The 21,556-nt window shown below is 46.7% G+C and overlaps 1 protein-coding gene across 1 annotated transcript in view; it reads left to right on the top strand.

Annotated features, from left to right (window-relative positions):
* Positions 1-21,556, top strand: part of MDGA1 (MAM domain containing glycosylphosphatidylinositol anchor 1) — a 114,727-nt gene that overhangs the window by 73,340 nt on the left and 19,831 nt on the right. Inside the window, exons 10-12 of the mRNA XM_042874835.1 lie at positions 229-380; positions 16,495-16,672; positions 17,631-17,654. Coding sequence (XP_042730769.1) covers positions 229-380; positions 16,495-16,672; positions 17,631-17,654 — 354 coding nt within the window. The remainder of the gene's footprint in view (positions 1-228; positions 381-16,494; positions 16,673-17,630; positions 17,655-21,556) is intronic.

Genomic DNA, 21,556 nt, shown 5'->3' with positions numbered 1-21,556 from the left:
ACCCTCCCAGTAGGTTAGGCTGTGAAAGCAGAAGCAGTCCACAGAAAAAAGATGCCATGAACTATTTAACATGTCAGTACAACAGCTGGAATATTGAAAGAATCTCTCATGCCAAAGGCAGATGATAAGTTGGGTGAGAAGAGCTCCTTTACTCACCTGATATCTTTGTAATTTATATTCCCCCTCTATCCCACTCTTTACTTTCCTCCTTTTTGTTTTTTCCTTCAGCAAAAGCTTACAGCCCTGAGTTTTACTATGACACTCCAAACCCCACCCTGAGCCAGAAGCAATCCAAGAATTACTCTTACATCTTGCAGTGGACACAGAAGGAACCTGATGCTGTGGATCCTATCCTCAAGTATCGCCTGGAAGTCAGGCAGGTAAGGTCTGCATCCCTGGTTCATGCTTTTGAGGAGAGGACCTTGGGGGCAGTTACATCATTCTCCCTGATGATTAAGAGCTGTAGGTGGTCTTGTGCCTTCCCGGCTGAATCGGTTACACGGGCTGAGTACACAGCTCAGTGTTCATTAAGTTAGATGCTGGGTACAGTTGGGAGCTTTCAGAGCATTGCTGCTTCCCATCAGATGGCTAGTGCTCAGTATTCTGAAGGGAGGTTAATATGAACAAAAATCCACAGTCATTAGTAGATTTTAGAGATTTCATAGGCCAAAGATTCAAGTAAGTAGGCTTCTACCCTCAACACTCATGTGAAATAAAGGGAATAAGCTGAAGAGCTCTCCAGGCAGGAACTGCAGGAAAGTCAGTGTCTGTGTTGCAAAAGGGCTTTCATACTGTCACAGTAATGAAGCTATTGGGACTACATAAACTCTGCAGGGAAAGAGAAGTGTGTTGCAAGGCTTGCTGAATGTGAAGAGAAATCACACCAGAGTATGGAAATCGGACTGAGAGGAGAACTGAGGAAAAGCTGAAGATTGCACTGGTTGGAGAAGGACAAGGAGAAGTCTGATATTTTTAAAGAGCACATTAACCAGTAAGGATTGCCAGATAATTTCATCCAAGCTCATCAAAGTGCCTGCATTCAACACATTTTAAAAATGGGGATGCTTCAAATTGGTACTTCTTGCCACTCAGTGGTAGCTTGGAAGCAAATATGTTTTGTAAGGAGAAGTTTGTTTACTGCAGATAGGAAATAAAATAATCTAAACGATCCAAGTTTCTCTCTCCTGTAGTTCTGCACAGTAGGCTTCAGTTTTATGTCTCCGTTTGCTTGTGAGCTCTCTGGGGTGGGACAGCCTTTGTTTGTTCCTCATGCAGCGCAGAACGCATTGTCAGTGCTTAATAATAATACAGGACACAGGGGAGCCTCTAATAATGAAAGCAGTTTGTCACAGTACCCCTTCCCTGTTAGCCAAGTTTTGCTATTACCAGCACTGCAACTTCACAAACTAATTTGTGATTTTTATCTTTCTCCAGTGATGTTGAGTTTTTTTTTCCTTTTGCACAGTGCCTGAAAGTAATCTTGGTTCTTGTCCTCGTTGTGCATCTAGCAAAAGGGTTTAAGTGAAAGAAAAGCCACATTTCTGCTTTAAGTTCTGAGGTAAAGGAAGTGCCAGGAGTGCCTGGGAAAGCCTAATCTTCTGTTTTTTTCCATATCCCATTGGTTACTGCTGCTAATGTTTCTTGCGCAGCATCACTACATGGTATTGACTGGTAAGAGGTGTATTTTGGAGGAGTCATTGTACCATGACTGTGTTGTATCCCAATGTGATGTATGATCAGGCTCTTAGAAATCTCTACAGGTCCCATCTTGGTGGCCCAGTTCTGAATAACAAATGACAGAGCAAGGAGGCAGCAGGGGAGCATTGTTCCCATTCTGTTGAGCACAAGGAGGAAAGTCTGGAAGGCATCTTACCAGTATTGCCTGGCCCTCCTCCTGCAAAGCCACTTGCGTCACATGATGAGGTCTCCACAGCTCCATGTGCTGAGGCTTCACTGAGCTCTCTGCTGTGCTGCTGTCTCTCTGGTGTTTTCCTTGTGACATCTCCATTGGGCTTATAGCACTCTTGTTAGTCCTTCTGCTCTTTCCCCTGCACCGTACCTCTCTTCCATGTCCTGCAGTCTTTGCTCCTTCGTCATGTTCTTCCCCTTACTGGGGCATGTGAGCTGAGCTTTGTGTCCTGCTGATCAATTGTCAAACTGCAGAACATGGTGACGTTAATGAATATAACTGTAAAAAGCTCAAATGCTTAAAAGCATTGGTGTTTGAAGAGCTCTTAAGAAAAGGGATTTGTCTGACTGAATGAGGAGCCACTGGTTGCCTGGGTACCCTCCTCACAGGATGCACTGGCTTCCAGACTTTAGTTAAGGTGGCACAAAAGTCCTCCTAGAGAGCTGGTGCTGAAGTGGGATATTCTCTTCAAATTTAAAAAAAAAAAAAAAAAAAACCAAAACAAAACAAACAAAAAAAAACAACAGGTCATGATTGATTTACTGCCAGCATCAAACTGATTAGAGCTTACCCAGCCAGCCAGCCCACCTTTTCCAGCCCTGGGAGCTCCCCAGCCTCCATGGCCAAATGCTCTTCAGCACTGTAAGGACAAATGTGAGCAGGACAGCATGCCATCTCTCAGTGCCTGCTGGATGGTGACAGGCTGTCTGGGAGGGTTCTTAGCTTTTGTTTAGGTGGAGTCCAAAGGGCAACCAGCTGGAATGCCCGCTGGTTTTAACATGCTTTGCTGGTTTTCCTCTTGCTCTCCCCAGTTCACTTGAAGAGCTCTTAGCATATGTAATGTGAAGATCCCTAAGTAGAAGGATGATTTTCAAAGCACCTGGGAACCCTTGAATCCAATTTACTTGCTGCAGCTGCTGAAAATGGGGCTGGGTGAGGGTAAAAGTGCTGCTTATTAATTGGCGGGTGCTATGGCTCTTCCAGCTCTCCCTCTTCAATGGCTTCCGAGGGCTGTTTGGGAAGGCTGGTTGGGCATTCCTTCGGGGATTGCAAGCAGCCTGGGGGAATTTGTTTTCCTAAGCAATGCATGGGCTCCCAGCAAGACAGGCAGGTGCATTTCCATAGGAGCTGATTGTTCCCAGCCCTGCAGCAGAGGCTGAATAGCACAGCAGACGTACCAGTTCCAGTAGAATAAGAATTAACCTTAAATTAAAACCCAATAAACAGCCTGACAGCTTGGAGCCACTGACCCAGGCAAAGCACATATACTAGCATTGTAGAGCAAATTTCTTGTAAAGCCTTTGTCTTTGCAAACAGGCTGTTACTTCCTGGAGCGTGTCAGCCGGGTGGGCTAGGCAGTGACATTGCATTGAGTACTGATTCAGTGGGGAGCTTCACGGATATCTATTTTGGAGGTTTGGGAGGTTTTCCCTTTCTTGCTCCAAGGCAACTGACCTAAATGCCAACTGCCTTACCTCACTGCAGCCAGTGATCTTAATGAGTTTGCAGCCTTAGGTCATTTGGTTCTGGGCAGATCCAGCAGACTTTGAGGTGTTCATTTGGTCAGCTTTTTTCTTCTGTGTGCTCTCGCAGCATAGAAAGGCACTGAGAAACTGTGCTCCAACTAGAAATGTTTTTCATTGCTTGGGGATTCAAAGCAGCCTCTCCGAGCCAGATCTTTGCTTAAAAAATGAAAAGCCTTTTAAGTTGCTTATTTCTCTCTGTGTATTTTATCCCCCTCCCAGTGCTCTGCTCTAACATTAAAGAGAAATGAGAAGCCATCTAATATTGCAAGCAGGTCGCATCCTGGAGGAAAGATCTGAGCTGGGCTGGTGGTTACGGTTGCAGAGGATAGTGGCAGAATTACTGTGCACGTAATGAGTTGGAACCCATCTGTGACCTGAGGCTGCAGGAGAAAGAGGAAGGAGAAGGTATTGGTGCAGAAGGGGAGTGTAATCTTCGTTGTACCCCTGAAGGAGACTCGAGGCTGCCATTGCCTCCATGCCTTCTGGTACAGGGATTCAGGCAGAGCAGACCCAGCCCCACCTGGCAGACAGAGCCCCACAATTTGCACCAGGCCAAGCCCCGGACCCGTTTGCTAAATTAGCTCACTGAGTTGTCATTTCAGATTAATTCCTGTCAGGGAGACTGTCTTTAATGAGAGTGGCCCTGTGCGATGCCTGAGTAATTGTGCGGCCTCTCTTTGTTTGTACTTTCATCCCCTCCATGTTGGATAAACATCCCCTGCTGTCTACAAACCTCATCTGGGCTGCAGAGCCGCCTGCCACTCGCCTCATCAGCCAGCCAGAGCAGTGTTAATGAGAGCCGGGGCCGTGGGGAGCCAGCTCACCGTGCGGGGAGGTGGCAGATAACAGAGCTGTTTGGACACACAGAGGACAGGGACTTTAGCAGGGATTTAATGATTGTGATTAGAGCGGAAGGATAACTCCGCTGACTGCCATCACAACCCAGTGGGAGAGTTTTTACACCAAGGCCCACAGTCTGTGGATCCATATCGCTTCCTTTCTGCCTCTGAGTTATTCGTTTGCTCTGCTCTTGAGATGGGAGCACACAGAGCTGCGCCCCTCTCTGGGACCACAGAGTGGGACAGGGCATCCTCACGCTTCTTCCTCATGCACCAAGCAGGGATGGTGTGACTTAGAATGGAGAAGTGAGTTATATGCCTGGCCATATTCTCCTACATCAATCTCTAAATCAGAATAGTTAGCCCACACCACTGTCTTGCCCTGTTCATGAATTAACACAGCTTGATGAGCATGTGTGCATGGCCCTTGGCACATGTGGAACCCAACCTAATGAACCTAGATGCATCTTCCAGTGCCTGCAAGCAACGCCGTGATCTTACAAACCACTAGTGTGTGCAGAAGTAGTAGGGTAGAAGAAGCTTCTAGAGCAAGGTCATCCTCCTGGACTTGTGTTAACAAGAACACAAGAATATCCATGTGGGGTGAACCAAGAGGCTGTCTCTTCCCATCTTCAGCCATATCCAGTGTCTGGAGAAAAATATAGCATGTAGAGTATTGCTTTATCTGCATTATAAGCCCCAAGTCAGGAAAGGTTCTGAACATGGCAAATGACACTCCTTGCAGCAGCTCAGCCCTGTGCTGTGGGAGCAGGATGAAAACCCTTATCTTCTGCTGATGCAGCCATGGCTTCAGGTGAAGCTGCTTGAGAGACAGAGCAGTCAGCACCTCGGGGGGTTGCCTGAGGGCTATGGAATAAGGAAACTCTGTGTAAGGCAGGCAGGGGTGATCGAACTCATTTTACAAACAAAAGGGCTAGCGTTTTGCCAGCTCCCAGGGATTGCACGCTGTCTGGGCAATGCTGCCATCACCACGGTAACCACAGAAGATGGAAGATAGGCCTGTGCCCGCAGCCTGCATCCCGAGGCCTGCTGTGCCCTATGCTCCTGTGCTCTTCGTGGCCTATCCTGAGTGTCCCCCCACTAGTGCTAAGGGGGAGTTTTCAGCTGGGGGATGTGATCAGAGGTGATGCAGTGAGGTTTCAGGACAGCTGAGCTAAATAGCTCCTTAGGAGGTCCTTGTGATGCCTTTTCATTCTGGAAGATGAGAAGATTAAAGGATGGAACTGTGGTTTGTAAACTGGGAAGGGTCCCATACTGCTCTGCATGAACTGTGACTGGTGCAGCACTCAACTGGTGTTATCCACAGGATGAGAAGACTTTGCAGTGCATGGACAGGGGCACAGACAGGTAACATGGAAAAGGGACGTGTCAGCCCCTTTTTTTTTTCCTCCTCCCTGCTACAGCATGACAGTCTCAGCTTGAGGGAGAGGAGTGTGGCTTCCCATGACGCAGCAGATGGTGCCACTGGCTGCTTATGAGATGCTGCACGGATCAAAAGACCTGTGGGGTGGGACACAGAGCACATCCCTTTTCTGTTAATCATGTCACTTGATACGGGTTGTGCTGGTCCCATCTCACTGGTGTTAGGACTGTGAACTGCAATGACTTGGCCTTGCAGTGTTTGCACAGGACTGAATTTCAAAGCAGATCTTCTGTTGTGGGATGGCTTATAAGTCATGCCTGCTGGAAAGCTTCTGTAGTCCTCTTTTCTTTTTTCCCTGCCCTGGCTGCCAGTTTGATGTCTGATCACAGGCTGCTGTCATATGGGACAAAGTCAAATCAGCACAATTCCACCTACCTGCTGAGCTGTCCTCTGTAGCAGGAAGAGGCTCAAACTCTCCTCTCTCCCCAACTGATGCAGGGTTTTTTTCGATTCTTGTTCAGGCAGGAGGAACAGGCAGATTGCATGTGTGCTCTCGTGTCAGTTGCCTTCAGTTATGCTAGTGGTGTGCGTGATGCTGTGCAGAACTCAGCCCTGAGGGGAGTGGAAAAGGATACAGAACGAGTGTGTCTGGGAGGTGTGTTCAGCAGATGGATCAAACAGCCATCAGGATGCAAAGCCAGGGAAAGCAAGGAGAGGGAGAGGTTATGCTGCCTTTACAGGCTGTGAGAGGGAGAGGTTTGGGACGTGTGGTGGGATTGAGCGGCAGCCACGTGCTGGTGAAAGTTGATCGATAGCGTTTGATAGACAAGCTCCGCTTGAAGCTTAATTAGATTGTTGGGGAGGGCTTAGGGGGTAAAGCAGTAACTGTACCACAGGCATCTGGGAGCAGAGACGGCAGGATCCTGCTTCAGCTGTGCTCCCTCCTGCCTGAAAATGGAGCTAAGCATCCATCCCTGCAGCCTACAGCAGGTTGAGCCAACTCTCTTTCTGTCCCCAGCAATACACCATGGGGGGATAGTGTGTCCATGATGCTACCTACTAAGGCAAGGTTCTCTCTAACTGTGCTGCAGAGAAGGTTGCAGTTCAGATGGATGTTTGATGGGGGTGGGAATTGAAGAGCTTTTTTCCGATTTTCTGTATGTATTTTTTATTGACAAAGTCAGTGACAGTAGAGTTTCCACTCAATGCAAGTGAAGCATGTTTCCTCCTGACCCTTGCTCGCTGCAGGTGGAGGTGTCTGCCCGGCCACAAGTGTTGTCAGCTTTTCAGCCAAAGATCTGAGTGGTTCTTGCAGGGTGTAACCAGCACAAATGGGTCAGGCGAGTTCAGTGGAATTGCCCGGAGCAGTGGGATGAGGTTTCCTTTAGGTTTGCCTAATATCTTCCAGTTCTGTTATCGAGACTTCCCTTAGCCTACGGGATCTTAGCAAACGATGCCTAACTAATGAATTAGCCTGACTAACTCTGTCTTATTGCATTCACACATTCCTCCTCAGTGTGGTTCATGGCTTTCTTGAGCTGTTTATCCTTGGTCTAGATATCAGTTGCAATCAGTTAATTGAGAAAATTAGCAATATGAGGAGTGGCAGGTTAATCATGCTTCAGACTCTTGCTACCATTTCTCTTCTATGGTTATCCCAAGTAAAGTAACCTGCCCAGAACAGGGTAGCTGAAGACTTTACAACATGGCTCGCCCTTCAGAAGCATGAGATTACACTTAACATTCAATTTTCATAAGCACTGTTCTTAATGCAATTCAAGCATTTGACTGAGATAGAGAGAAAGCAGGATATTGTTTAGCTTCCCTAGTACAAGGGAATAATTATAAACAGTTTTCGCACTCTTAGCTGTGCTTGGAATAGTCACAGTGCCCGAGAAAAGCAGTACAAATAATCTTGCTAGAAAGGCTCATATGCTCTTAAAACACATCCAGTAAGAAAATCTCATCTATCTCTAGCTCCTAACACCACTTTTCAGTGCTCACTCAAAGTAAGGAGTATGTGAGAGAAGGGATAATCACATTCCCCCAACCAATATACCCCTCATATCAGCCCTGCAGGCTTGAGATGTTGTTTTCACACCCTTGTGCTTGTTCGTATCCAGCAGGCTGTTGGCTTGTGTTTTACAAAGCTGAGCACAGGATGAAAAATGCTTGCCAGGTCTCAAAGATAAAAGTGAGTTCTTTATGTGCATCTCTTATCCACACTTCTCCAGTGGCTTCAAGGGGTACATGTCAGTTATTGAGTCTTTCTGAGATTCCATATCGATGGGCTATGATGTAGCTTCCTGCCTTTTACTCTGCTCGTCTGTTGTTTTCAGTAGTCAGATCCAAGTTCCTGCTACTGCTTTTGGAGTGAGTCTTTTCTTTGTTAATCTTCTTCCCTTTCCATTCCTCTCTCTCTATTTTCCTTTTCATTCTTTTATTTCTATTTCCTTTTTTGGTTTTGTTTCCCTTGCTCTTGCTTCCAGAACATGTTGAAAGTGTATGAAGGAGGAAGGATTCAGAAGGAAGACATAGTCTCTCCTGTAGCTGGTGACAAACGGGCAGGAGTAGGCTCCAGGAAGATGTTTCGTCTGTTTCATAAAGGAATGAAGCTTATGCAGTCTTGCTGCCAGCACAGGCAGCATGGAGAAACAGGAAGGATTTTACGGCTCTCCCTGTACATGCTGTGCTGTCTGTCCCTTATTTATGAGAAGTAGGACTGCAAGTGCAGTGGATTCAAAGATGGCCCTTAGACTCTTGGGTGATACTTGCCTGTATACCTTCACTACATGTACCAGACTGGGAAGTCCAGAGACCCACACAAACCAAGGAATTCCAGTGAGCCCCATCCTTTATCAACTGTTGTTTTTAAGGGTAAAATGCCCTAACTGCATACTCTGCCAGAGTCTAAAAGGAGCCTGAGGAAAGGGGCCCAGGAGGTGACAATTTCTGTTGGTGGCACAGTCTCATTTACTAAGTTTCAATCATATTATAGACAGAATGATTTAGAGCTCAAGCAAACTGAAGCTGGAAAATTTGGGCTGTGCAGAGCTGGACTGCATTTTCTTCTTGAGCCAGAATGGTGCAGGATGGTGTACTGACACATATGTCAGTCTTGCTGAAGGTTGGATCTGGTGCAAGGAGACGGGAAGAGGCACCTGCACTCACTGAGGTTAGGATGGGTATAAAGTTGGATCCAGAAAGGTTCTGAGTGGTACCAGTTTTCATATGTGGGCTCAAAGTTCATGGGAAGCATTGCTCTGGGAAGGAGGAAGCAGTGTGAGGAATGTTGTCCTTAACTGATTTTATGCCCATCATGCAGACAAAGAGGTGATTCCAAGCTCTGCATTGCATAGATGAATGCAGATGCGATCTTGCAGCACCACTGTAGAACTCCCATTCTAAACAGAAGGATCCATGTGCCTTCAGGATTGAAGGTATGGCTGTGAAGACAGTAGGAGAGAAATAAGCATGGCTAGACATATATATAACCCATCTAACTCAGTACAAACCACAGCGACACCAACACAGACTGGGAGGTATGTGGCTCTCCCTTCCTTCCTACCCATCACCAAATTCAGGTGGTGTTTTACTCCTTTCCTTCTCTACTGCCGGGCGCTTCCTCCTCAGGACGTGCAGCATTGCAGTACCCCACTAAGCCACGGCTCATGAAGTTGCCAGTCATGCTGTGCCTCACTTAAGGCTTTTGCTTGACTGTCTCCCTGACAGAGTGAAGATTAGATCTGTTCTAAGACCAGGGAACATATGCTAATAAAATACATATTGCTTTCTGATCAGTCCCTAATGAAAGACATTATTGAAGAGTGTGGAACAAGCACTTACAGTAATTCATGACAGCACCAATTTGGCTTCTCTAGGAAGCTGTAAACTGCTGCTCTCGGTACCTAATGAGGATGGGCAGCTGATTGCCTGTGTGTGAGAGAGAGAGAGGCGCTCTCCAGCTCCAGCTGTCCTCTGTAGCTACTGAAGGTCACAGTTGTTTCTCTCTTTAGAGATGGTGATGTCTCATCCCGAAAAGGGAGCCTCCTTCTACGGACAATTGAAGAGGAAAACCTTCCAGGACTCCTCATTTAGACTGAATAATGGATTTGCTTTGACCACTCATGCTTGCTTAACCTCATGATCTGAACAAGTGTGCTTGATTGATGAACAACGCAGGCATGAATTTCAGTTTGCTGGTTTGCTTGTCTGGCAGATGACAATTTTATGTTTCCGATGTGATTATTTGCTCTGAAAACCCCTAATAAGCAATGGTCATCAAATAAGGAAAAGGAAATGAATCCACATAGTGCTTTAATTGATGCCGTTAATGTTTGACATCATTTCCATTCAAGGTGGTGATAAAGTATAAACCCAGGAACATGTTGCAATCCAATCTGACAGGCACAGGAAGTTTGATGAGAAATTATAGAGAAATGTCCCAACTACTGTCTGTCTTCATATCCAAAGCAAATTTCTCTGCTACCCAAAACTTACCCAAATGGCTTTTGCAGATAGCAGCTACACTGCTGAGTGGGAAGGCACCTTATCGAGGCTGACAACTTGTGATCAGATCAGAATCCCCTCTCAGGAGGGTTCTTCTCAGAAAGAGTAATGAAGCAGTGGCGCAGGCTGCCCAGGGAGGTGGTGCTGTCACCATCCCTGGAGGTGTTCAATAGCCGTGTGGATGTGGCAGTGAGGGACATGGTCAGTGGGCATGGTGGGGGTGGGCTGGTGGTTGGACCAGATGAGCTTAGAGGTATTTCCAACATTAATGTTTCTGTGGGTGTGCTGCTGAATTAAGAAAACAATGCCATCACAGTGAAGGATTGGGACACTGTAAAGAAGATCCCAAGTACTGGAAACTGCTTCAGTGGGTCAAGTAGGATGAAATGCAGCAGTACTAATGAAAGGTCATGAGTACGGAGTGCTGACAGAGGAATCTGCTACAAGCTAGGAGATCTTAAGAGGGAAATAACAGGACTGAAGGCATGATGTGGGTGAAAAAAGTTGAATGCAGGGATCTGCTGGTAAAAGGTAGGTGTGAGAAAGGGCAAATGTACTCTGAAGTGAAGCCTGAAGTACTTCCAGGGAAGGTGGAGAGGACCTGTTGCATCCTGTATGACAACTCCAGCAAGTGAGATCATGCGGGAATGGATTATGAAATAGGGAAATAGGGAAAGTGATAGTGTGTTATATGAGGAGGCACAGAATGCTCAGCTTGCTTAGCCTAGCAAAGCAGAGGCTGAAGGGGATGTGATTGCTGTTTATAAAAACAATGGGGGGTCAAGCAGCAGGGAGGGAAAAGTTAAAGGATAATACTGGCATGAGATCTAGCGGGTGCAAGCTGCTTGTGAATAAATTCAGGCTGGAAATGAGAACATTAGGGTGGTTAGGTTCCAGAACAGCTGTCCAGTGGGAGGAGCAGGCCAAATGGGAATGACTTTTAAGATGGGATATGATACATCCATAAAACAAATGAGCAGAAATAGCCCCTGTGGTGTCAAGGGACTGGGCTCTGTGAGGCAAAGCTGTACCTCCCCTACTTTGTCCCTGGAGGCAGTTGTGCTGTCTCTGTTCTAAACTTCTGATAGATAGCAGGTTGTTTCCAGTGTGCAGACGGATGTTATGCCTGTCCCAAAATACAGAGAGCAAGAATCGAATCTGTGGTGTCCAAGTGTGACATCAAAGAAAAACCTATCTTCCTCTGCTCTGTCCTGTGGACCCAAGGTGACATAAAGGACCAGAATCTCAGTACACTGCTGTGTACAAGGAAGAGGATGGGGAGAAGTGGGAGACAAAGGTCATTGGAAAATACTGCAGCTTCATATGTTTAGGAGATGTTCTTAAAATTCCAAACCCCCACCTTTCTCTTGCCTCTCTTTCTGAGCATTTTTTAATTTTTCCCTAAGAATTTGCTATCATCTTATTCTCAGTCATATTCTGGACTCATTCTCCAGCAGCGGCTGGTGGAGGATTAGATGCCTAAGAAACCTCAGCAAAGCCCCAAGTAGTGTGAACAGCTCAATCCTGGCACCAGAAGAAATCGGTGGAAGTCCTGAGGGGAGGGAGGGGGCAACTCTGCTTGGTGCCTACTGTGATGGCAAGGTGATTTGCATTGCAGAGCCTCACATTCATTCAAGAATTTGCCACTGGTGCCATAACAAAGCTCGGCACCTTCCAGTCCCAAGGATTGGGTGTTTGGGTACATCTTTCCTGGATATCACCAGTTTAAGGCTACAGGTACTGCCAGTCTCTTCATGTTGAGGGCAGTGGTGTGATTGTTCCTGTTGAGGTCCTGGTCCTTTCAAGCAACAGCCCCTTTGGAATGGGGTAGCTCTATCTTAGCTGCATTTAGATTGGTTTCATTCATGGCAGTCTCAGTCACAGGGGAAATTCAACATGAGATGATGCTTGCAGCCCCCTAGGACAGTGCTATATATTGTGCTCAAAACTCCTGGCAAACAGTCTGAATTGATAAAAATGGAAAGTTCTTTCACATTCTGAGTAGTATTACCTGTCAGAGGAAAAGTGCCCTTCTGCTGTTGTCACCTTCACCTGACCACTGGATCATGCTAAACTGGGACGTGTCTATGCCAGAAGATAAACTGGGTGGCTTGGCTGCAATTGGAGTGAGGCAGAGTGAAAAAGGGAAAGAGAGAGCAAGTGCATGTAGAAGGAATTTTTAGAGAAGATGCTGGAGAGCAGAGCTAATGTTTGGTGCTGAGCAGAGTAGTTGTTGAAATGGGACAAATAAGGGGAGAGAGCAGCAGGAGTGAATAGCAATGCTGGGAAGCAGGATGCCCACCAAGTGGTTCCTTTGCTCTGATCAGCTTACTGGAGAATCTGTGGGGCTTTAATATAAATTTTTCTAGCTGATGTTTGCACTGATTCCCGAGGCTCAGTAATGAAACAGGTTTTCATTCTGATTTCACTTTCTCCCTTAAGCATGTAGCAGTGCAGTCTGCAGCTGGTTGTAAGAGCACGTGTGTGGCTGCTCAGGTCATGCTGAGTCCCAGCACACACAGGTTATCATGGTCCTTTGAATCCCTGGTGCGGGTTGCTGTGCAGCGCTGCAACAGTAAATATTGACAGATGCGTTTGTTAATAGGCTTTGGCTTTATTATATCCGATAGCTGATACACGCCTGCTTTCAACATAATTCAGCCTGCAAACAGCATCCTTTTCACTTCTAACACACAAAAAGCTTGGACGTGTTGGTGTCATACATTGGTCCTTTTGTGGAGACAGCATCCCAGCTGGGAATGAAACGTGGTGAGAGGCAGTGTGGCTCTTCTCTCTGAGGCTGTGTCTTCCTGGCTCACAAGCCAGCTGAGGCTGGTCACACTGGCACAACCACTCTGTGTGGACCACAAACCAGTTTACACAATGAGGTGTGGGACTGGCTGATCGAGACCTGCCAACAGGGTATGATGGGGAGGAATGAGAAAGGGCAGACCCAGTTTGTAGTGCTGGGAGACTTCTTGGTTCTCTCTCTTGGTCGCTAATATTGCTTACAAGTGACAGAGGAAAGGGACAGCTTGCCTACTGTACATGTGGATATATACATCCCACCTGGGGTGTTTTTGTCCTTTGTAAGGTGTTAGAAAAACCATTCTGCAAGAGCATTCCCACCTCTGCATCCTGTGTGATATCCACAGCCATCTGGTAGAAATAGTGTGAGTTTGCTTGTTTGTTTCTATTCCCATTCCCTCCCTCTCATTATTTGAAATGGAAGGAGGTGAAGGCAAAATGAGACTGCGCATTGCTCTGCACTCTTGTTCTGGGCCCACTGGCAGCATCTTGAGCCTGGTGATAAATGAGCTCAGTGCCTGAGATTCTCCACAGAGGCTTCAGCATCTTGAATAAGGTGGCCAGTGTTTCATTGTCCTCTGTGCCTGCCTCTGCTTTAGGAACTGCACCGCAGCACTATTACACTGGAGGACCATGCTAGCATGATCAGAAGGAAGGAGAAGGCTGAAGAGGAGGTAGAGGGAAGAAGGTACTGGGGTAGCATGAGAGAAGAGCATAAAGGCAGCAACAGGAGACTGGAGCAAAGGATTAAAAACAAGTTCCTGCTGTACTGATGTGTGCAGCTCTGCACAAAGCTGCTGCTGGCAGCCAGGAAGGCAAAGGATGCTTGGGGAGAGGGAGGTGGAGCCAGACGTTGGCTCTAATTTTGCTGTCTGCTGGACCTGTACTCATCACTGCAAGCCCACAGCAGCTGTGCACTCACAGGGTGAGCAGCTGGCTGGAGCCAGGCCTTGTTCTCCCTTGCACTGATGTCACACCTGCTAAACTGTGCTGAACTCCAGCCTGTTCTCTCTCTCTCTCAGCCTTCACAAAACTTTCTACCTATGCTGCATGAGGAAATGCGTCCAGGGTACTCGTTGTGCCTTGCCCATTGCCTAGTGATACAAGTTCCACCTAGAAGCAGGACAGTTCTGATCCATGGGGACATGGGTGCTGTTATTCTTTTCTGATTTTTCTCAGACAAACTGAGATAGCATCCAACTATTTATTTGGTTAAGCCGACATGCCCGTGTGGATACACTTGACTGGTGCTTCAGGAATTTTGCAGTCTGGACTAGAGGCTGATTTCTTGTCCTGGCTTAAATGATGTGGAAGAATACGTAATTTCATGTTATTCCCAGAGGCTTTAGATACCCAAATTCCACACAGCTCCCAGATGAGGTGGAATTTGCACTGTCTGAACCTCACCTTCAGGCTTCTCTTCGATTCTCCATTTTGTTTCTCTTCTAAAGGTTATGTCTAGACAAGGGAAATGGCTCCTGACCCCCTCCTGTTTGCTGGCTACCTTCCCTTTGCCCAGGCTCTGTGGCAGCCTGTAAGGAGGAGCTGCCACCAGCCCCCTGGTCAAGCTCTACTTCCCAAAAAGCCCCATGCCAGAGGCCATGCCACCCCAATCCCCTGCCTATGTTTCGTGCCTCCTCCTCTCCTTCCCAGTAAATGATGGTCTGGTGCTAATGATCCCAGGTGAGATCACTGCCACCAGGATCTGGTTCCACTCTTGGCATAACAGTCGTGCTGCAGGCTGGCAGATGGAAGGGCTGAGCAGCAGGCATGCCAGTTGGACCTGCACCCAGCTTGCATGCATGCATGCAGACAGTGACAGTACGGAACCTGACAGCAGCCCAGTGCCACCGTCATGCTTGATTCCCACAGGTACTGCCCTGGTTCTGCCCACTGAGGCTGTTCCCTGGAAGGTACAGGGATAGGGGAAGGCACTGGAGCCTTCCCAGTCCTCTGACCCCTCTTACCTGGGGATGAGGAGGGTGCCAGTTCCTCAAGCAAATTGCAGCCTGATCAGCTTAAGCAGGTACAAAGCTTGTTGTTGGCTGTGAAAACAGCATGCAGCCGCATCTCTGTGGGGGACTTTGCACAGTACTGTGGTAGGGTCTGGTCCAGCCCTGCCCTTTGCATGGGAGCTCCGTGCAACCTGTGGGTAGTTTGGCTCAGTTGAGGAAATGGGTCCTGGCCGTGCTGGAAAAGAATGGGGCTCTGGCACTGGGAGCTGGCTGGGTCCAGTGACAGCCATTCCTTCTCAGCTGGAGCTTAGAGTCATGTATGTTAGGGTAGGTGGGGATCAGAGGGATTGCATGTGCTTGCATTGCTCGGGTGCTCTGCCTGCATCCCTCCCTTGGCCCCTCTTGCTGCTGGCCTCTGCTCCTGCCTTACCCTCACACTGCGCTCTTGCCCCACAATCTCCATACTGATGGATTTGCTGAAAACTTTCCTCCCTGCATCCCTCTTTCAGTCCTGTTATTGCAGAATTTGTGATGATCACTGAGCCCAGCTATCAGGAGAATTTTCTTTGCAATGAAACTTGTCAGCCTAGAGAATGTTATCAAGGGGAGGTTAGTGTCTGGGATAGTGAATGTGAGGCCATAGAAAGCTCTGCCGAAGGCCTTATTGCCAGGACCAGCATCCCCAGTAACATATCAGGACCAAACCTTGCTGCAGGGATCCAGGCACTGCACAGCAATAGAGATTGTATCTTTACTGTATAATCCTTGTTCTTGTCCTTCCCCTGCCAAGCAAGCATGACTGTGGCAGGGAAGTTTTGCTGACACATAATTCATCATTTTTAGTGGTGGTGATTTTGACAACGATATTTTTCCAGTCGCTTTCTTGAAGCTTCCCTGATGCCTTAGTGTATGAAACTCTGTTCAGCTGGTATGGTTCAGGTAGTATGGTTTGCATCTTCAGTGGAATTTAGAGAAAGAGGGAGCCTGTGGGTGACTGCAGAGGATCCCTGACTTACACAAGACACCTTACCCTGGTCTGAAGCAGTAGTAATGGCTAGGCTTGAAGGGCAGATCCCATGGAAGGGTGCTGAGGAAGCATAGCTGGTAGGTAAGTTCCAGCAAGGCACCAAATGAAATGCCACAGGATACAGACAGCAAATGAATTAATTTTGCAGCAGTGATTGTGAACTCAAGGGGGTCTTGGCAAAATGCCGTGCTGCAATGAGCACAGGACCTTGGTGCACTGATGCAAGTCAATCAGGTTTATTTCTCCCATCTTGGAGCCACTGGTCTTGACATGGAATTGCTCCAGGTCCATATTTCAAGTCATCCCCCTAATCAGGAGGACCTGAAAGCTTTTTTTCAGTGAAAGCTCAGGCTCCTGATCACTGTTCTGTGCCAGAGAAGGGAATTTTTAGCCAGTTCTACATGACAGTCTCACTGACAAAGCAGGCATACTTGCCTATATAGGAAGGGAAAAAGCAAGGTGTTAGATAGTGAATATGATCTCTCTGGTTTCTAATTTCAGGATTTTCATGACACTGTGGATTCTCTTTTCATGCAGCTGGCTCAACGAAACATCATCCAAACCTTCATTCCTGTGCAGAAAATGGAGAAGGGCCTGTTGCTGGAGCACATCCTGCCCAACCTGAAGGTGCCTCAGAGCTACGAAGTTCGCTTGACACCTATCACCAGCTTTGGGGCTGGCGATATGGCTGCTCGCATCATCCGGTACATGGAACGTAGGTGTCTCCTCCTCTGTCCTGGCTATGAGAGCAAGTCTGAGCTGCCAGCTATGGGTCATGCCAATGGATATGGGCATGTGTAGATGTTGTCTCCTGCAAACCTTGGGTGTATCTCTCAGATGCGTAGAGTTTTGATGGCATGGTACTGTCATATTTGGCCATTTTTTGGCTGCTACCATCAATGCAGAGCATTATACAGAGACCTACTATGGTCAGTCTCAACTCATTTTTTACCCAGCAGCTCCAACACACTCTCCTCTCTGTGGGAGCCCAAAACCCCACTGCTACCTGTGGCTCAGTGACATATTTCAGAGAACAGCCAGTGAATTCTGCATATTAGCCACATGCCCATAAAAGCAAGAAGATTTCAAGGAACTTCATTGTTTCCAGAGCTGAATGCACAGTTCATTTCCCAACTAGCCATAATAAACCTGTAGCGCTGCCCAACATCCTGAATCTCAGATCATCCAATTGACAGACGTTGACCATGCTTCTTTTTCCAGCATCCAGACAGCTCCCAGCTCATCCATTCTCACAACCTTATGATTCCTTCACTCCCATTAGGAGTCTGGACCCTGTATTTTAGCATGAAGTACAGAGCTCCTTCCACCTGTGTTTGCATGATCTCACAACTTTCTTGACCTGGAAAGTGACACTGATGCCCCTCTTAGATATCAAGCTGTATCTCCCAGTGACTGCTTTCAGAAAGAAACTGCTCAGAAAGCCCAAAGGGATTCCCTGTGCAGTTCCAGGATCACCCATTATTAAGATCTGTTGCTGTTCGGATCAGTGAGTCAGCAGCTTATTCTATCACCGAGGCAAACACTGAGCAGTGCTGTTTTGCAGGGATGCTGCTAAGAGATTTGTACAACTCTGACCTTTCTTGATGTGCTTGTTTTATTTTCAGACTTTGATTATGATTTGTGATGTGTTGTTTTTCTATTTCCTTTTCCAGCAATCAACTATCCCAGCCCAACAGGTAAGCAACAAGACCTTTGTATTTATGTTTTGATTGTAATGCTTGTTAGTCAAGTGCTGCAGGAGATCAGCCAAACTGGAAAACAGCACTAACTTAACAAAGTATTTTCCCCCAAAGAGCTTGCGATTGCATAGACTATTAATAATTTCATTAAGTAATGCCATTTTTTGTACCTTGAGTTATCATCGGGAGATATATGCCAGAGACATGCCTCCCACTTAAACCTGATATCTCTGTGACTGAGTAGGTTGTGACATTGAGCCCACCTTCCCTCTACTATTAGCAATTTGCATCTACTGAGAAGATTATTGAAAGTTCTCCAAAATATCTCTATTTAAGGAATGTATAACCCTCATATTCTTCTTGACACCTCTACAGGCTGGTGTGGAGCAATCTCGAGCTCAGATCTGGTTCTGCTTACAAATTCCATGAGCACAGTTCCTTTCTTCTTCCCCTCTGGTGTCATCACTATTTGCTTTCTCATTTATCTTCCAGTCATTCCTGCTATCATCCAGTCATCCTAACATCTAGATGTAGACCCATCTTTTCTGAGCACCCAGAGTTCCTCTTGATTTTGAGATCACAATACACAGCATCCCACAATGATGTTCTTAGTGAAGAACATGATAATGTCCATAAAAGAGGATTTCTAGCATGCTAATCTCCAAGGTATGAAACAAAGTCCCTTTGCTTCAGTTGTTGGATATGAGCCCAGGCAAAGCTCTTGGGCAGAGATGGGCAAACTGCTTGCTGGTGATCCACAGAGAGCAGGCTGGTTCCATGTGGATGTTTCTTTTTTCCTGTTTTCAACTGCTAAGTAAAAATCAAAAAAGCTGAAACACCGCTCAGTCTTCTTAGGTAGCACTCTGCATGTGGGCAGGCAAGTGTTACTGCTGCACTGCAGGATACCAGTGGGAAGGAGAAGCCAGGACTGGGCAACAAGCAGGAACTGGAGCACAGGGTTATCTTGTTAAGGCAGCCATCAAGCATTCGTGTGTGCAGATTCACACTCCGAGGATGATTAGGTTTATCACGTCTTATCTGGTAACAGGAGTTTCTCAGAGAGGCAGTGGGATTTTGTATCTATGACTCCTGATTCCTTTTTCTTTCCTCTTCCCCACTGTTTGATCCTCTTTAAACATTCTCCAAAGAGAACTCACTGGTCCATTGGGCTGATTTCCACCAGGAAACAACGAACATATTGCCAGGGACCCACTCCAGGGTGCATCTCTCCCTTGCTGGAGGAGGTGAGCATTCTGGCTCACAGGGGAAAGTGATAAAATCTGGCTTTTTGCCACTTGCTTTTACACCACATGTATCTCTGGTAATGACAGGGCAACTTCAGTCTTAATTGTGTCAGTCTCCTCGGAGCCTTTATAAGCTGAGCCTTCAGATTGCTCACCTGGGATTGCTTTGGCAGCTTCACTGAGACCAAAATGAAATTTGCCTACATCAGAGAACTCAGCCACACCTGTATTTTCATGCAGTAAAACCAGCACTTGAGTTCTCCTTGTTATGATTTATCCAGACTGAGCTGAAAATTGGAACCGCTGAGCCAGCCATCAGGGTCCTGCCTCTGAGTTCACACCTTGAGATTGACTGCCTTATAACTTCAGCCACCACTCTTGCTTTCAGAGATCTCCCTTCCTTTCAGGCCTGTTGCCATTGCAAACACGAGCCCTTTGCAAATGTGAGCCCAAAGCCTCATAGCTCTGTCTCTGGGCCACAACTTGCTTCCAAGCCTCTCAGTTCAGCAGCATGGAAATCCCTACTCCTACCTCTTTTTACCCCCACTTCCCTTGCTACCACCACCTCCAGAAAAAAAGTGTTGTGATTGCAAAGGTATCCTCACGCTAGGCTGCCCAGCCAAATTCTGGGAACAAACATTGAGAGCTCTCAAGTGAAAGGCAAAGATTGGATGATTAATGCCTCTGGCAGCCTGATCCAAGGGCATGCACAATGGTGATTAATTTACAAACTCTGAGAGTCACTTAATACAATTATTTCTTCATGCATTTTCTCTCCCAGCCTAATAAGATGTTAATGACATTGGGGCAGGCATGCATGTGCTATGGTTACTGAGCCAGGTGCTGAGATTATAAAGCAAAGGGAAACTGAAAGCACAGGGAGTGAACAAAAGATATTGAATATTTCACTTATTTAGGAATTAGCAGTAAGACTGACTCTTAAAAACCAGTTAATCTTATTCTGGAAACCAGGATTTATCTTAAAAGTCTCTCTTTGAGTAGTATAAGGTAAGGTAGTATTTTAAATATCTCCTAGGACAGCTGATCATCTTAATGTTATGATTAAACTCCAGGGGAATCTGTTCTGTCCTTCTTACTTTTACTCTGCTATTTCATTTGGATATGACGTTCACTTTCCAACCCAACCCTGCAGTGTTGCTCCCAAAACTTTTCCATCTTATTCGCATTGTATGGTTTGGTTTCCCTGGTTCTAGCAGATGCAGCCTCGCAACCTCGGTGATAGGAGAATTAAAAAACATATTATTCCTTATGTATCCGCAATCTGGCTGTGATGGAGCTAAAATGTTTCTGGATGGTGGACATGTACGGTGGGTGGTGATCGGCTGCAGGTTGTTGTAGATTAACCTGTCTCATTGCTCACCATCCAGTGCTTGTGTGTCCTGTCTCTCTAAATGCCTCATAGCACAGAGGGATCTGAACTTGCTGACTCAGCATGAACATGTGGGAACAGGATGTGATCCCAGTGTTTAGAATTGGATTCCTCAAATCTGTGCCCATCCCAGATCTTAAAGCAGGTGACTGCCACTAATTCCTCATGACAGGATGGAAAATGTGATTGGGCCATATTATCCCAGTATCATAGATGGGGATATTAAAGCAGATGGTGCTCCAATATGACCCAACCAGCTAGTGTACTGTAAAGCTTTCTTCCATTGCTGGTTAGAAATGTAGAAATGATTTAGAAACTTATGGAAAAATTTGTTACGTGTGTCTTAAATCCCAGAGTACTTCGAGGTCAGAATCCAGTTTGCATTTTCTTCATCTTCTAGGTGGAGAAAGTGATCTCTGGTGATGGGCTGTAGGTCACACTGCGGGTCTGTAACAGAGCTGAGGCTCAGATCATGGTCCCCTGTGCTCCAAGCCAGTTTCAGCTGTCACAGCACAGCTAAATGACGAAGGCAATTTTATTTGAATGTTCATCATCTGCTATTCACCTGTAGTCTGCAGCTAGGATCATCTTATTATTTTTTTGTATGCATTCATTTGGCAGCTAGAATTTCAAGGCCAGGGATTGCTTACCCCTGAGGACTTGAAATGAAAACCTCCATTATGTTTCTCGAGGAGGTGAAGCAACAAGAAATGCTAATAGGCATGGCTGAGGGTCTCACCTCTGGGAATGCAGGGAGGTGTCTATAACCAGGAGCAAACATCTCTGCACTTTGAGCTGCTGCCACTGCAAAGCCTGCCAAGGAAATCTGTTTGGTGAAGACAGCACTAACTCCAGCCCTTGAGGAACCAGCTCCCCTGCTACTTCCACCTCGCCTCTAACAATCCAGAGAACAACTTCTGTGTTCAATATTTAAAGCCACTGTTTAATTTTTAATCAGGAAGGTTCCTTTGCTCCACAGTGCTGAGCCAGGATCCCTGGCAGATGGTGCGAGTCTGAAAGAAGGTTTGCTTCACACAGCCGAGGTCAGCAGTCAGATCACTGCTGTAGCCTCTGAGACGCAGTGGGTCACTTAAAGGTTTGCTTTGCAGCTGGATCAGATAGGTTTCTCTCAGTCAGCCTGATGATAATCACCCAGAGGTGACACGCTGGCTGTTTCCTAACTCTCTGAATATACCTGAGTTATCGTGAGCACCTCCACTTCCAACTCAGAGGAGCAGCAGAGCTTCTGCCTTCCTGTGGTTTGC

The sequence above is a fragment of the Lagopus leucura genome, unplaced genomic scaffold, assembly GCF_019238085.1.
Source record: "Lagopus leucura isolate 7727_CA_CO unplaced genomic scaffold, USGS_WTPT01 Super-Scaffold_73, whole genome shotgun sequence".
NCBI lineage: Eukaryota > Metazoa > Chordata > Aves > Galliformes > Phasianidae > Lagopus > Lagopus leucura.
Note: the sequence above shows the minus strand (reverse complement) of the source record. Positions and strands in the feature narration are given on the sequence as shown.